The sequence below is a fragment of the Heterodontus francisci genome, chromosome 24 (genome assembly GCF_036365525.1).
Source record: "Heterodontus francisci isolate sHetFra1 chromosome 24, sHetFra1.hap1, whole genome shotgun sequence".
Lineage (NCBI taxonomy): Eukaryota > Metazoa > Chordata > Chondrichthyes > Heterodontiformes > Heterodontidae > Heterodontus > Heterodontus francisci.
In genome coordinates this window covers 24207837-24219855 of record NC_090394.1, presented here as the reverse complement: position 1 = coordinate 24219855, position 12019 = coordinate 24207837, and the positions used below count along the sequence as shown (strand labels likewise).

General features: G+C 45.3%; 1 protein-coding gene across 1 annotated transcript in view; it reads left to right on the top strand.

The window, feature by feature from the left end:
- The window catches only part of LOC137383598 (uncharacterized), a 193722-nt gene that overhangs the window by 117207 nt on the left and 64496 nt on the right, over positions 1-12019 (top strand). The window contains exons 82-86 of the mRNA XM_068056755.1: positions 4170-4264; positions 8650-8809; positions 9557-9576; positions 10592-10613; positions 10699-10726. Coding sequence (XP_067912856.1) covers positions 4170-4264; positions 8650-8809; positions 9557-9576; positions 10592-10613; positions 10699-10726 — 325 coding nt within the window. The remainder of the gene's footprint in view (positions 1-4169; positions 4265-8649; positions 8810-9556; positions 9577-10591; positions 10614-10698; positions 10727-12019) is intronic.

Here is a 12019-nt window from a genome sequence, read left to right as displayed (position 1 = left end):
GAGGGCAGGGTGCAGAGGTGGTGAGACTCCGGGCATGCAGGAAGAATCTGATGGGGAGGGCCCTTCTCACCACCAGCCAAGCTACGTCTTGGTGCTTGTTTGAAAGTTCTGGCGCTGAGGCATTCTGCCTAATAAATTTGGCAGTCTGCTCAGGGAACCATCCGACAGAATCCACCATCTCCTTTTCCCATAGGGCCTTGAGGACATTCTGTGCAGACCACTGCCTGATGGATTGGTGGTCAAAGGTGCTTTTCTGCACAAACTTTTCCACGAAGGATAGGTGGTACGGCATGGTCCAACTGGATGGAGCTTTCCACGGCAAAGTGGTCAGACCCATCCTTTGTAACGCCGGGGACAAATAGAACCTCAGCACATAGTGACACTTGGTGTTTGTTGGTACTGGGGTTCTATGTACAGCTTGGTGCAGCTGCACACAAAAGTGGCCATCAGGATGAGGGCAACGTTGGGTACATTTTTTCCCCTTTTATCCAGAGGTTTGAACATCGTTTCCCTCCGGACAGGGTCCATTTTGGATCTCCAGATAAAGCAAAAAATGGCTTGGGTGACTGCCACGGTGCAGGAGAGTGGTATGGGCCAGGCCTGCGCCACGCGCAGCAACAACGTGAGAGCCTCACACATAATGACCTGGTTCTTACCCACAATGGAGAGAGAACACTTCTCCCACATGCTCAGTTTATGGTTTACCATGGCTACTTGCTCTTTCCAGGTTTTGGCGCACACCCTGGCCTCACTGAACCATATCCTCAGCACCTTCAGGTAGTCTGACCTGATGGTGAAGGGGACAAAGTATCTGTCGGCCGAGTTCCCAAAGAACATGGCCTTGCTTTTGCCACGATTTACTTTGGCTCCCGAGGCCAGTTTGAACTGGTTGCAGATGCTAATCAGCCTGCAAACAGACGGTGAATCCGAGCAGATGACAGCGACGTTGTCCATGTACAGGGTGGCTTTGACCCGAGTGCCTTTGCTGCCTGGGATTGTCACCCCTCTATGCCCACATCCTTCCTAATAGACTCAGCAAAAGGTTCTATACAGCAGACAAACAAGGCAGGAAAGAGCGAGGACAGCCCTGTCTGACTCCAGATTTGATCGGGAAACTTTCTGATTCCCACCTATTGTTGGAGACTGCACTACTGATGTTTGTGTAGAGCAGTTTGATCCAATTGTGGATTCCATCCCCAAACCCCATTTTGGAGAGTACGTCCATCATGTAGGTGTGCGATATCGTGTCAAAAGCCTTCTCCTGGTTCAAGCTGATGAGGCAGGTGTCCACCCTCCTGTCCCGTACATCGGCGATCGTATCCCTGAGTAGCACAAGGCTATCAGAGATCTTCCTGCCTGATGCTGTAATGTGAATCATCAACTCCAGAGCAGACTTGACCCGATTGGCGATGAGTTTGGACAGAATCTTGTAGTCTACAGTATCCAGTGAGACGGGTCACCAATTTCTGATTTCCGCCCTCTCCCCCTTCTGCTTGTAGATGAGGATGATGATGCCTTGCCTCATGGATTCAGACATGCTGCCGGCCAGAAGCATACTCTCGTATACTTCCAGCATGTCTGGGCCGATCCAGTCACACCGAGTCGAATACCACTTAACCAGTAAGCCGTCACTTCCGGGAGTTTTACTCGTCTCGAAGGACCTGACAGCCTTTGTCAGCTCATCCAGAGTTAGTGGTTTGTCCAGTCTCTCCTGCATACTGTCATCTAAGACCTTCGTGATAGATGACAAGAAAGACTGGGAGGCTACGCTGTTTGTGGGCTTCACGTCGTACAGCCCAGCAGAAAAGGATTTGCTAATCCTTAATATGTCAGACTGCAATGACGTTACCAAGCCATCCTCTCTGTGTACCTTTTGGAAGAAGAAACGCGAGCACGTCTCATCCTGCTCAAAGGAGCGGACTCTGGACCGGAAGATGATCTTGGAGGCCTCTGTGGCAAAGAGCGAGGCCTGCTGGCTCTTCACCTCTTGGAGTTCCTCCTTGACCTCAACCCCCATCGACTACAGCTGGAGCAGATTTTGCATTCTTTTCTGGAGTCGGGACATTTCCCTCTGTCCCTTTCTCTCCTTCTGAACACCTTTGAGCATGAAAATCTCTTGATGTTTGCCATGATTGCCTCCCACCGGAGGCGCCGGAGACTCCAAGAGGGGTTTCACGGTTCTCCAACCTTTGTAATCCCTTTTGAGTTCCTCAGTGTTCTCTAGGGTCAGCAGTATTACATTCAGCTTCCATGTCCTCCTGCCAATCCGCTGGTCATCCTGTAAGTGACATTTGGCCTGTAAGAGACAGTGGTCAGAGAAGAACACCGGCTTGACGTCGTGGATTTGACCGTGAAAGCACGAGACACAAACAGGAAGTCAATCCTGGAACGGGCAGACCCATCCGATCTTGACCAGGTGTATCTACGCTGTGCTCCGTCTGCAGGTTTGCTGAAAACGTCATGCAGTTTGGCATCTTTTACTGTTTCCATTTGGAATCTGGACGTAGCGTCCTGTTTGCTGTCGTCACTACCAGATCGTCCAGCTGCATCAATGATGCAGTTGAAGTCACCGCCTAGAATGACCGGTCTGGACGTCGCCCGCAGCAGTGGGAGCTACTGGAGGATGGTCAGCCACTCACTGCGTTGAACCGGGGCGTACACGTTGATCAACTGGAGTGGAGCATTGTTGTACATTACATCTGCTACAAGGAGACGACCACCCACCACCTCCTTAACTTTGGAGATGGTGACGTTGCCCCCCCGACCACAGCAAAATACCCAGGCCAGAGGAACGGGAATCATTTCCCCTGACCAGATCGATGGCCCGTGAGACCACCATCGCGACCATTGCCTGTAAATGCTGAGGTGTGGTATTCCACACTCCTGCAGAAACAGTAGGTCGGCTTTGACCTTGGCGAGGTAACCCAAGGTTGAAATACATCGCAGAGTGGATTTAATGCTACGCACCTTAATGGAAGCAATTTTTATACCCATTTAAAAGTGGATGTTGCTTCCCACACCAGGTGTCCTTGCTAGTCCCAGTCCTTGGGTATTTTCCTGCATACCCATAGTGTGTACAAGCTGTTGCACATATGTTGGGCTCCGAAACCCCCTCTGGTAACTCACGGGGGGTTTGCTCCGCTGGAATGACATCGGGGGGGTCTTGTAGGCAGCAAGGTTTGGACTGTCCTTTGCTGGTAGTGTCTTTCCCCTCTGTTCCTCCTCGAGGATATTTTTGCTCCCGGCTTCCTGGAGCTGGAGTACGCTGGACGCTTCACTGCTTTCGGTCTGCCAGAGCTGGGATGCGCTGGGCATCTAAAACTAGCTACCTAAGTCGCCATAGCACCCTCAGATCCAGTTTGTTAAAGTGACATACTGAGCATTTTGTTCTTTATTTTAGGGTGAATGTGACCCCACATTGACATGTGAAACGAGGAAATAGAATCATGCAGAGATATTGGAGTGGATTTTCATTTTGCTGCTTGGGCATAAAACTGGTGTCAGCTGCCCATTAGAGAAGCCACCTGATTTTCATTCCTATTAACTTTAATGGAAATTAAAATTGGCTGATTTTTTTTTAGCAGGCGTCCAATCCCCGATGCCAGTTTTAGGCTCGAGCGGCAAGATGAAAATCAACCCCATTATTTCCATTTTCAATCTCATTTTTTACCTATTCCACTAGTTTCAAGTCAGCCAACTCAATATCTGTGTGTGAATTCATTAATAACTTCAATTTTTAAAATCAAAATCTTAAAGTGTTAGTGTTGAATTACCATATAGTTTGAAAAATAAACATTAAATAATTAGGAAACAGCAGTGTTATATAACACAAGTAGTAACTTATTTAAAATAAATGGGTCACGGTCAGTTTTTAATTAATGCAGAACAGGAAATTCAGACTTTTAACAGAACGCTGTATATTTCTATCAGCTGGTGCTGCTGTAGTTCTCAGCAGCTTCAGCATCTTGGGGGTAGAACGTGTCCTGATGATGAGATTGTCTGTTGTACAATTATAGGACACAAATAATGTGTGTTGATGAATACTGGCAGAAAATTATGGAGCATTCCACCTTCGAGAAATTACTTATAACATAATTCTAAATAGGTACAAGCTAATATATGGAGATTGCTAATGGTATGTGACAAATCAGTTTGTCTGTTTTCTTAAGATGGTGGAAAAGCAGATGATCTGAAGACTTTTGCAAATAATAAGGTCAATATGGACTTCGCAACCTTTATAAAGCTGAATCCTGAAGAAGTAACGGTATGTTCAGCACCATTCGTGACGACTCAGATATTGAAGCAGTCCATGTAGAAATGCAGCAAGACCTGGACAATATCCAGGCTTGGACTGATAAGTGACAAGTAACATTCGCGCCACACAAGTGCCAGGCAATGACTATCTCGAACAAGAGAGAATCTAACCATCTCCCCTTAACATTTAATGGCATTACAATCACTGAATCCCCCACTATCAACATCGAGGGGGTTACCATTGACCAGAAACTGAACTGGAGTAGCCATATAAATACCGTGGCTACAAGAGCAGGTCAGAGGCTTGGAATCCTGTGGTGAGTAACTCACCTCCTGACTCCCCAAAGCCTGTCCACAAGGCACAAGTCAGGAGTGTGATGGAATACTGTCCACTTGTCTGGATGGGTGCAGCTCCAATAACACTCAAGAAGCTCAACACCATCCAGGACCAAGCAGCCCACTTGACTGGCACACCATCCACAAGCATTCACTTCCTCCACCAGTAGCAGCAGTGTGTACCATCTGCAAGATGCACTGCAGCAATGCACCAAGACCTATTAGACTGCACCTTCCAAACCCACAACCTCTACCACCTTGAAGGACAAGGGCAGCAGTTGCATGGGGTCACAACTACCTGCAAGTTTCCCTTCAAGCCACACACAATCCTGACTTGGAACTATATTGTCATTCCTCCATTGTCACTGAGTCAAAATCCTGGAACTCCCTTCCTAACAGCACTGTGGGTGTACCTACCCCACATGGACTGCCGCGGTTCAAAAGGCAATTAGGGATGGGGCAATAAATGCTGGCCTGACCAGTGATGCCCACATGCCATGAATGAATAAAAAAAAATGTATATAGTACAATACTATAATGATTTGATCACAATAGTAGGGGTTCTAGTTCCTTCTTTAGCAATCTATTTGGTCCTTATGTTTCCATTTGGGAACAGCAATGAATTTCCTGGAAAGACATCCAAATTCAAGTGCAGAAAGCTGTTCAGTTATAATGGGAAGTATAAGATAAAGTCCTGGAATCTCACACTCGAATAATTTTTGATAGTGTGGGGAGCAAGATTAGTCTGTTGTTTTTTATAAAATACTGGTTTAGGACTATAATATCAAATCCAGATTGATAGTTAGATAAAAGGGAATGCAAGTCATCCCAGTGTTTCCCTATGATGTGCCTGAGTGATTTGTTCATCCCCTGTAATCTGATTTTGTGACTGCTTGTAATCCTCTGACAGACATCTAGTACTGTTATATTACATCGTATGGTGAACCATTTTTATTCTTGATATCAGTATGCGTTAAATGGCATCAGACTTCACAGAATATGGGGCAGTGGTATAAGATTGGTGCAGACAGGATTCATCAATGTTCCCATAGTATATTAAAGCAATCCCAGGTTATTATTCTAAAAACAAAGTGATTTCTGACAATGCAGCAGCCCATTGGTGTCATCAAAGTGCGCCAAGTTGTGCACATGCGCAGCTACATCTTGCCAGAACTAAGTGGCACATGCACGGGATGGCGTCACTACGTCGCGCCAACGTCATCGCGTATCTGCGCCTGGTTCAACTTCACGCATGCGCAATACAGCGTCATCGGGTATCCAGCCCCCCTGCACTCAGCTGGAGGAAGCTGCTGAATGGGAGACTTTGAGGCTGGAGCTCTCCCCACCACCCCCCCACCTCACCCCACCACCAGCCGCTCACTCCGGACCTCACTGCTCTTCTCCACTCCACTCCCCAGCTGATTATTTCTCACTCCTCGCTTTGCGCCACCCCGCTTTCCGGTTGCTCGCTCCCCGCTTCCCCACCCCCCCCCCCGCCCCACCAACCTCCAGCCGCGAGCTCCATGCTGCGCTGCTTCCCTCCTCTCAGCCACTCGCTCCTACGTCACCCCGTCACCCCTTGCTCCTTCGGGCGGCGCGTTAAGACCGATCAAACGTGGGAGCGAATGGCCGAGAGGAGGGAAGCAGTGCGGCTTGGAGCTAGTGGCTGGAGTGGGGGCGGGGGGCGGGCGTGGGGAGCGAGTGACTGGAGAGTGGGTGCCAAGGAGAGGGGAACAATCTGTTAAGGGAGTCAGGGGAGCAGCGAGGTTTCAAGCGGGCGGCTGAGGGGGGGAAGCAGCCGGTGGGGAGGGGGTGAAAGCGAGTTGCCGAGGGGGGAAGAGCAGGCGTTGGGGCGGGAGAGAGAGGCTGCGTTTGGATGAAATCAGTCCTGGTGTGTCATATAATCGAATCACAATAAAGAATTGGCAGCACATTTTATACTCTGCCCGATTTCCAATGAAATTCAATCATAAAAGTCCTTTTGCATTTAATAGGATTACTGGAATATTAAATGGATCTGAGAATTACAGTTAGTATCCTATAATTACATAGTAGCATATTACTGGGCTTCCATCCAACTTAATGTAAGGTTAATTTGCTAGAACGATCTAACCATAAGTATTTCCTGTGATAAATTGAGCAGCGCCATCTTTAATCCTGGCAGCTGCCTGAACGTCGCAGACACTGATGTTCCAGTTGAAGAGCCTGCATTTGTGCATGTGCAAGTACTGCGCCACCTAGTGGTTGGCTTGTCAGCAAACTCAGCCTTCTAAAAATCTTTGATTAACAAATTATTCTCTTGTATTATTCAATATTTCTATTAATGAGCACTTTTCTCACTTCGAATGTATTTGTCATTTTGAGGACCACCCGACTAAATAATCACTAAGCCCTGTCACATCACAGATGAGTTTACTTGTCTGGGTGCAGTCAGATTCTGGAGGTCGTTAGTAAGTACTTCTCAAGCAGAAGAGGTTCCAGGTTTGGCACAGCCGAGACTGATCTGGTCACATTATAGATACAACCAGAGCAATCTTCATAGGTTGAACTTTTAGTTGTCTGGATCAAACAGACTTTGGGAGCTCGAATTTCATTCAAATTTTGAATATTTCTTCCAGTTCCAGATTGGATAGTGACAGTCAGGAGAAGGCGTGGGAAATTAGTTTTAAGATGATTAGTTTAGAATATATAGAAAAAATTTAAAGTAAGCTAAAATCACAAATGGGGAGAAGTAAAAATGGGGGGAAATGGAAAGAAAGGGTGAAGAGAGAAGTATTTAATATTGTATTGGAAGTGTGTATTTTAGTTGTATAAAATAATGAGTAATAAAGCAACTCCTATAATTTTAGTCCTGTTATTATTGCAGTCTTCAACATCATATTGCATGATCTCAAAGACTGTATTAGTGGCTGATCCAGAGAGGTGATTATTTCTCTGGACCTGCCATCTGTTAGTTATAGGTACAAAGAACAAAACTTATAATGAGATTGCCTGTTACTTTGATCTGAAATGAGGGTCAGAATTTTATGCCCCCTGCAGGAACAGGCTGGAGTCGGGGGGGGGGGGGGTCATAAAATTGAGTGGGAGTCCGGGGTGGTGCCGTTCCTGTCGCCTTCCTGCCCTCTCTGCAATTTTACGAGGGGCGGCTGCAGCAAGAAACAGTCTGCTCGTTCCAGGCCAATTGAGGCCCTTGAGTGGCCAGTTAACTGCCACTTAAGTACCTGTTCCCTCAGGTGGGCGGTGCACGGCCCCCTAAAGGTCACCTGGTAAAACCTGGCAGCCTCCTTGCAGGCTGTGGGGGGCCCTCTTGATCAGGCACCCTGTGACCCACGGAGAGCTCCCCCATGGCCTAACCGCTTCCACCGAACTACATTATTCTCCCCCCCCCCCCCCCACCTTTGCCTTGCCAGGGCCTGGCCAATTGTCCCCAGCAAGGCCCAACAAACTGACCTTTTTTCTGGGGCTGGCATCCCTCTTGCTCCTCTCCCTGGCTGCAGTCCCAGCAGTGGCCACTGCTCCCAGTGGTTCTGCTAGGACTGAGAGCTGTCGGCTCACTGATTGGCCGGCAGCTCTTAGAGGCGTGACATTCTGCCTCAGAGGGGCGCAGTCCTGCCCGAGACCAATTAAGGGCCTAGAGGCATAAACTCCTGGCGTGTTAGACTATATAGTAGGCTCGCCCCCAACTTTTTGGCCGGTATATGGGGCCTCCTGCCCAATGTAAAATTTTGGCCGAGGTGTCTAGCAGTTCACGTGCCATCAAGTCATAAGGTGATCAGAAACCTCTCAATTACTGTGTTTTCAAGTTTTAGATTCACTTTATTCTGTGAACTTGTATATTCTGTAAACTATACTTGAAGCTGTTGGATAGCATTCCAGCTCGTGCACAGATGGATAATTTGAAATAAAAGTATTCAATCCAGTAGTCATTCTCAGACAGTTCATTTATTCCCACACTTTAGCTTTATACTGTCAAATTTTTCATTCACAGCATTAAGATGTATAATGGATTTATCTCTTAATGCTTTGTGCTCATTCTTCTAATATTCTTTCTATTGTTAGAAACTTTCTGCCGAGCAATTGAAGAACTTGCTTGGCGTTTATCTCCCTGCTCTTCAAACCGGAGCCAATGAAACTGTAGTGTTAGCTTGGGTGAGCTCACACTTTCAATCTGAAGTGAGGAGTATTGGGTTGACGGGAGGAATTCCAGATCCTTCAACAGGTATGTGCCCTGATAAAAGCAGGAATACTGTAGACAAATATTACTTATCGCTGTACAATACTGCTCATAGCATAATACAATGCAATATGGAAGTACGTAAACTCTTTCAGTATAATATATCGGATGTAACGTTTCTACATGTTTTGGTTCTATTTGCATATATGCAACATCAACCACACAGGGCACTGGCTTTCAAACACTTGGCATGCACCGAACCCTTCACAAATATTAACACAATGTTGTGATCCAGCTTCATACCTTGATACACTACAAGAGACTCCCTCTCCTTATAAAGGCAGTGTCAGCTGCCCAAAGGAAAACAGTGCTATTATAACAGAAAATAATTTTTATTAGTGCAGTAACAACATTATAGTAAATCAACAAATACAAAACAAACGTAGAATAGGGACTTTTCAAGAAATTATGCTTGCTGCAGATAGTGTTCTTGGCCCCACATGAACAAGAATTTGTTGCTACATGGTGCCATCGGTTTAGCATGGCACCCTGTTCTTTCAACTTCAGACACTTAGTGGAAAAAATATGAAAAGCTGAACTTAAATATTTTCCAGCATCTTACAAATAATTCCCTCTGACCACACACATCAACAGAGTTTGACATATCATTGTTGTTTGGTTCAGATTTCGACAGATTATGAGTTAAAAAGCTAAAGCTAGAAGTTTACTTGAGGCCTATCAGCATTTAAAAATGTTTCCTTTTATAATATTTTTACTTGCTTTTTTTTCCAGATCCCCAACTTAACTTCATGGTAAGATAGATTTCGTAATGTTTACTTTAATTCTCAATACCGAGCCATGTTAATGAAAAAAATGCCCCTTTAGCCATTTCTTATATGGTACATTCAGCAACATTGCACTCTTGACACAGAACCTTGCTGGATAAGAGAATGAATTGCAGTTGTTACCTAACACCAAGAGGCAGTTTTGTGATCTGTGCTATTGCTTGGCCAGACTTTGTGCTGGAAGTACAAATTCACTGAATGTACCTCTTCCTTGAAAAGTATATATTTTTTTGATTGATTTGAAAAAACTCTTCTACTGAGAGAAAATTCAAGTGCTTTAATGCCTGGTCTGTGCAACTGCAGGACTTGTCCCTTTAACTTTCTGTCTGCCTTCTGGTAGGCTGTACCCTTGCTCTTTGAACAGCATCACTTGTTGATAGCACAGCAAGAAGGAGGACCCCTCTCCATGGCAACTGGTATGAAACAAAACCACGGCAAAGTCCACCTATGACATTGGAATGCCAACCAGAGCTGTAGTACTGTGCCGTGCAAAATTACCTGCTTTTAAAGTACATATGATGGGTTATATTTTCTTCCATCACTAATGTTAATTAAAAAGCAACTCACTAACATTAAGTAAAAGGAGGAAGATATAACCCAAACTGGTTGAATTATTGTAGTTATTTAATTTGTATGAAGCCTGTTGCGGTTGTACATCTTCGATGAAATTACAAAAAAAGCAATCATTCTTTTCACATGTTGACACATTTTTTGTTCAGCTACTTTAGGATTGGTATGTATATTTATGATATAGTTCCTTATTTATTATATATTTGCATTTATGCATGGTATAGTTCCCTGTATATATGTGTATGTACATATTTCCCTGTGTTATTTTGTATGTATTATATTTGCATTTATATGTTATTTTAGTATATTTGCATGTGTATGTATTATGTTTCCAAGTGTATATTTAATTTATATTTGACATTATAAAACTAAAATGAAGTATTAAACTTTATTTATGCTTTTTCCTTGTTAGTGCGGCAACACTACATTTAATGGTAAGTTCATTTTCTGTAAACCTCAATATCCAATTTTTTTAATACATTTCCACTATTTTAATTTTTTTTTTTACATTTCCAACAGAAACGGCTTTATGTGCAGCTGTAAACAGGTAAGCATTTGAGGCCCATCAATATCTGCATTGGTTCACTGAAGCTATTGATTTGTCCTTGTGAAACTAAGTTCCTGCTTTCCTACAGGAATCTTGGTGTCATATCCTGCCTGCAGGCACGAGTCTTGCACATTGTTTCCCCAATTTTATCCCTTCATTTCCAATGTTCTCTCTAATTTTTCTTTGTTGTGTGTGGCACATGTATTATACAGCACAGTACATTTGAGATTGCTGTGTGGTCATGCACACGTGCATCTTAGCGAGCACGTTGGTTATACAAGGCCTGATAATTGCACTTTGTGATGCTTTCCAGATTCCTGCATGGTTGTGCATCTGCACAGCTTAGAGGGGACATTGCTCATATCCTCATAGTGATGACGTATAATAGAGTACAGTTCAACAAAGTCTATCCACTCTTCAGTGTCTCATCTAAATGGCTGTTTTTCATGTATGTGTCCAGACATAGAATGACTGGAGGGCATTCGACTATATTACAACTCTGCCCAATCCTGTCTTCAACTGACTTCCACAATTCTATATCTATAGTTGTAGGGATCAACGGAGAGTAGTCAGGAGTAGGAACGCTGGAGAAGTTTTCCCCTTTCTTTGTTGACGCCAATTATAACCATCCTTATCAGCAACTTAGCTGAGATCAGCTTAGTGTAGCCAGGGATCAAACCTGGGACCTTTGTGGTCTGCGAGGCGCCTCACATTCTTCTTCTTCTTTGGCCTCCTTGTCTCGAGAGACAATGGGTAAGCACCTGGAGGTGGTCAGTGGTTTGTGCAGCAGTGCCTGGAGTGGCTATAAAGGCCAATTCTAGAGTGACAGACTCTTCCACAGGTGCTGCAGATAAAATTGGTTGTCAGGGCTGTTACACAGTTGGCTCTCTCCTTGCGCTTCTGACTTTTTTCCCGCCAACTGCTAAGTCCCTTTGACTCGCCACGCTTTAGCCCGCCTTTATGGTTGCCCGCCAGCTCTGGCGATCGCTGGCAACTGACTCCCACGACTTGTGATCAATGTCACAGGACTTCATGTCGCGTTTGCAGACGTCTTTAAAGCGGAGACATTGACAGCCGGTGGGTCTGGTACCAGTGACTAGCTCGCTGTACAATCTTTCCTTGGGGATTCTGCCATCTTCCATGTGGCTCACATGGCCAAGCCATCTCAGGCGCCGCTGGCTTAGTCGGGTGTATATGCTGGGGATGTTGGCCGCCTCGAGGACTTCTGTGTTGGAAGTACGGTCCTGCCACCTGATGCCAAGGATTTTCCGGAGGCAGCGAAGATGGAATGAA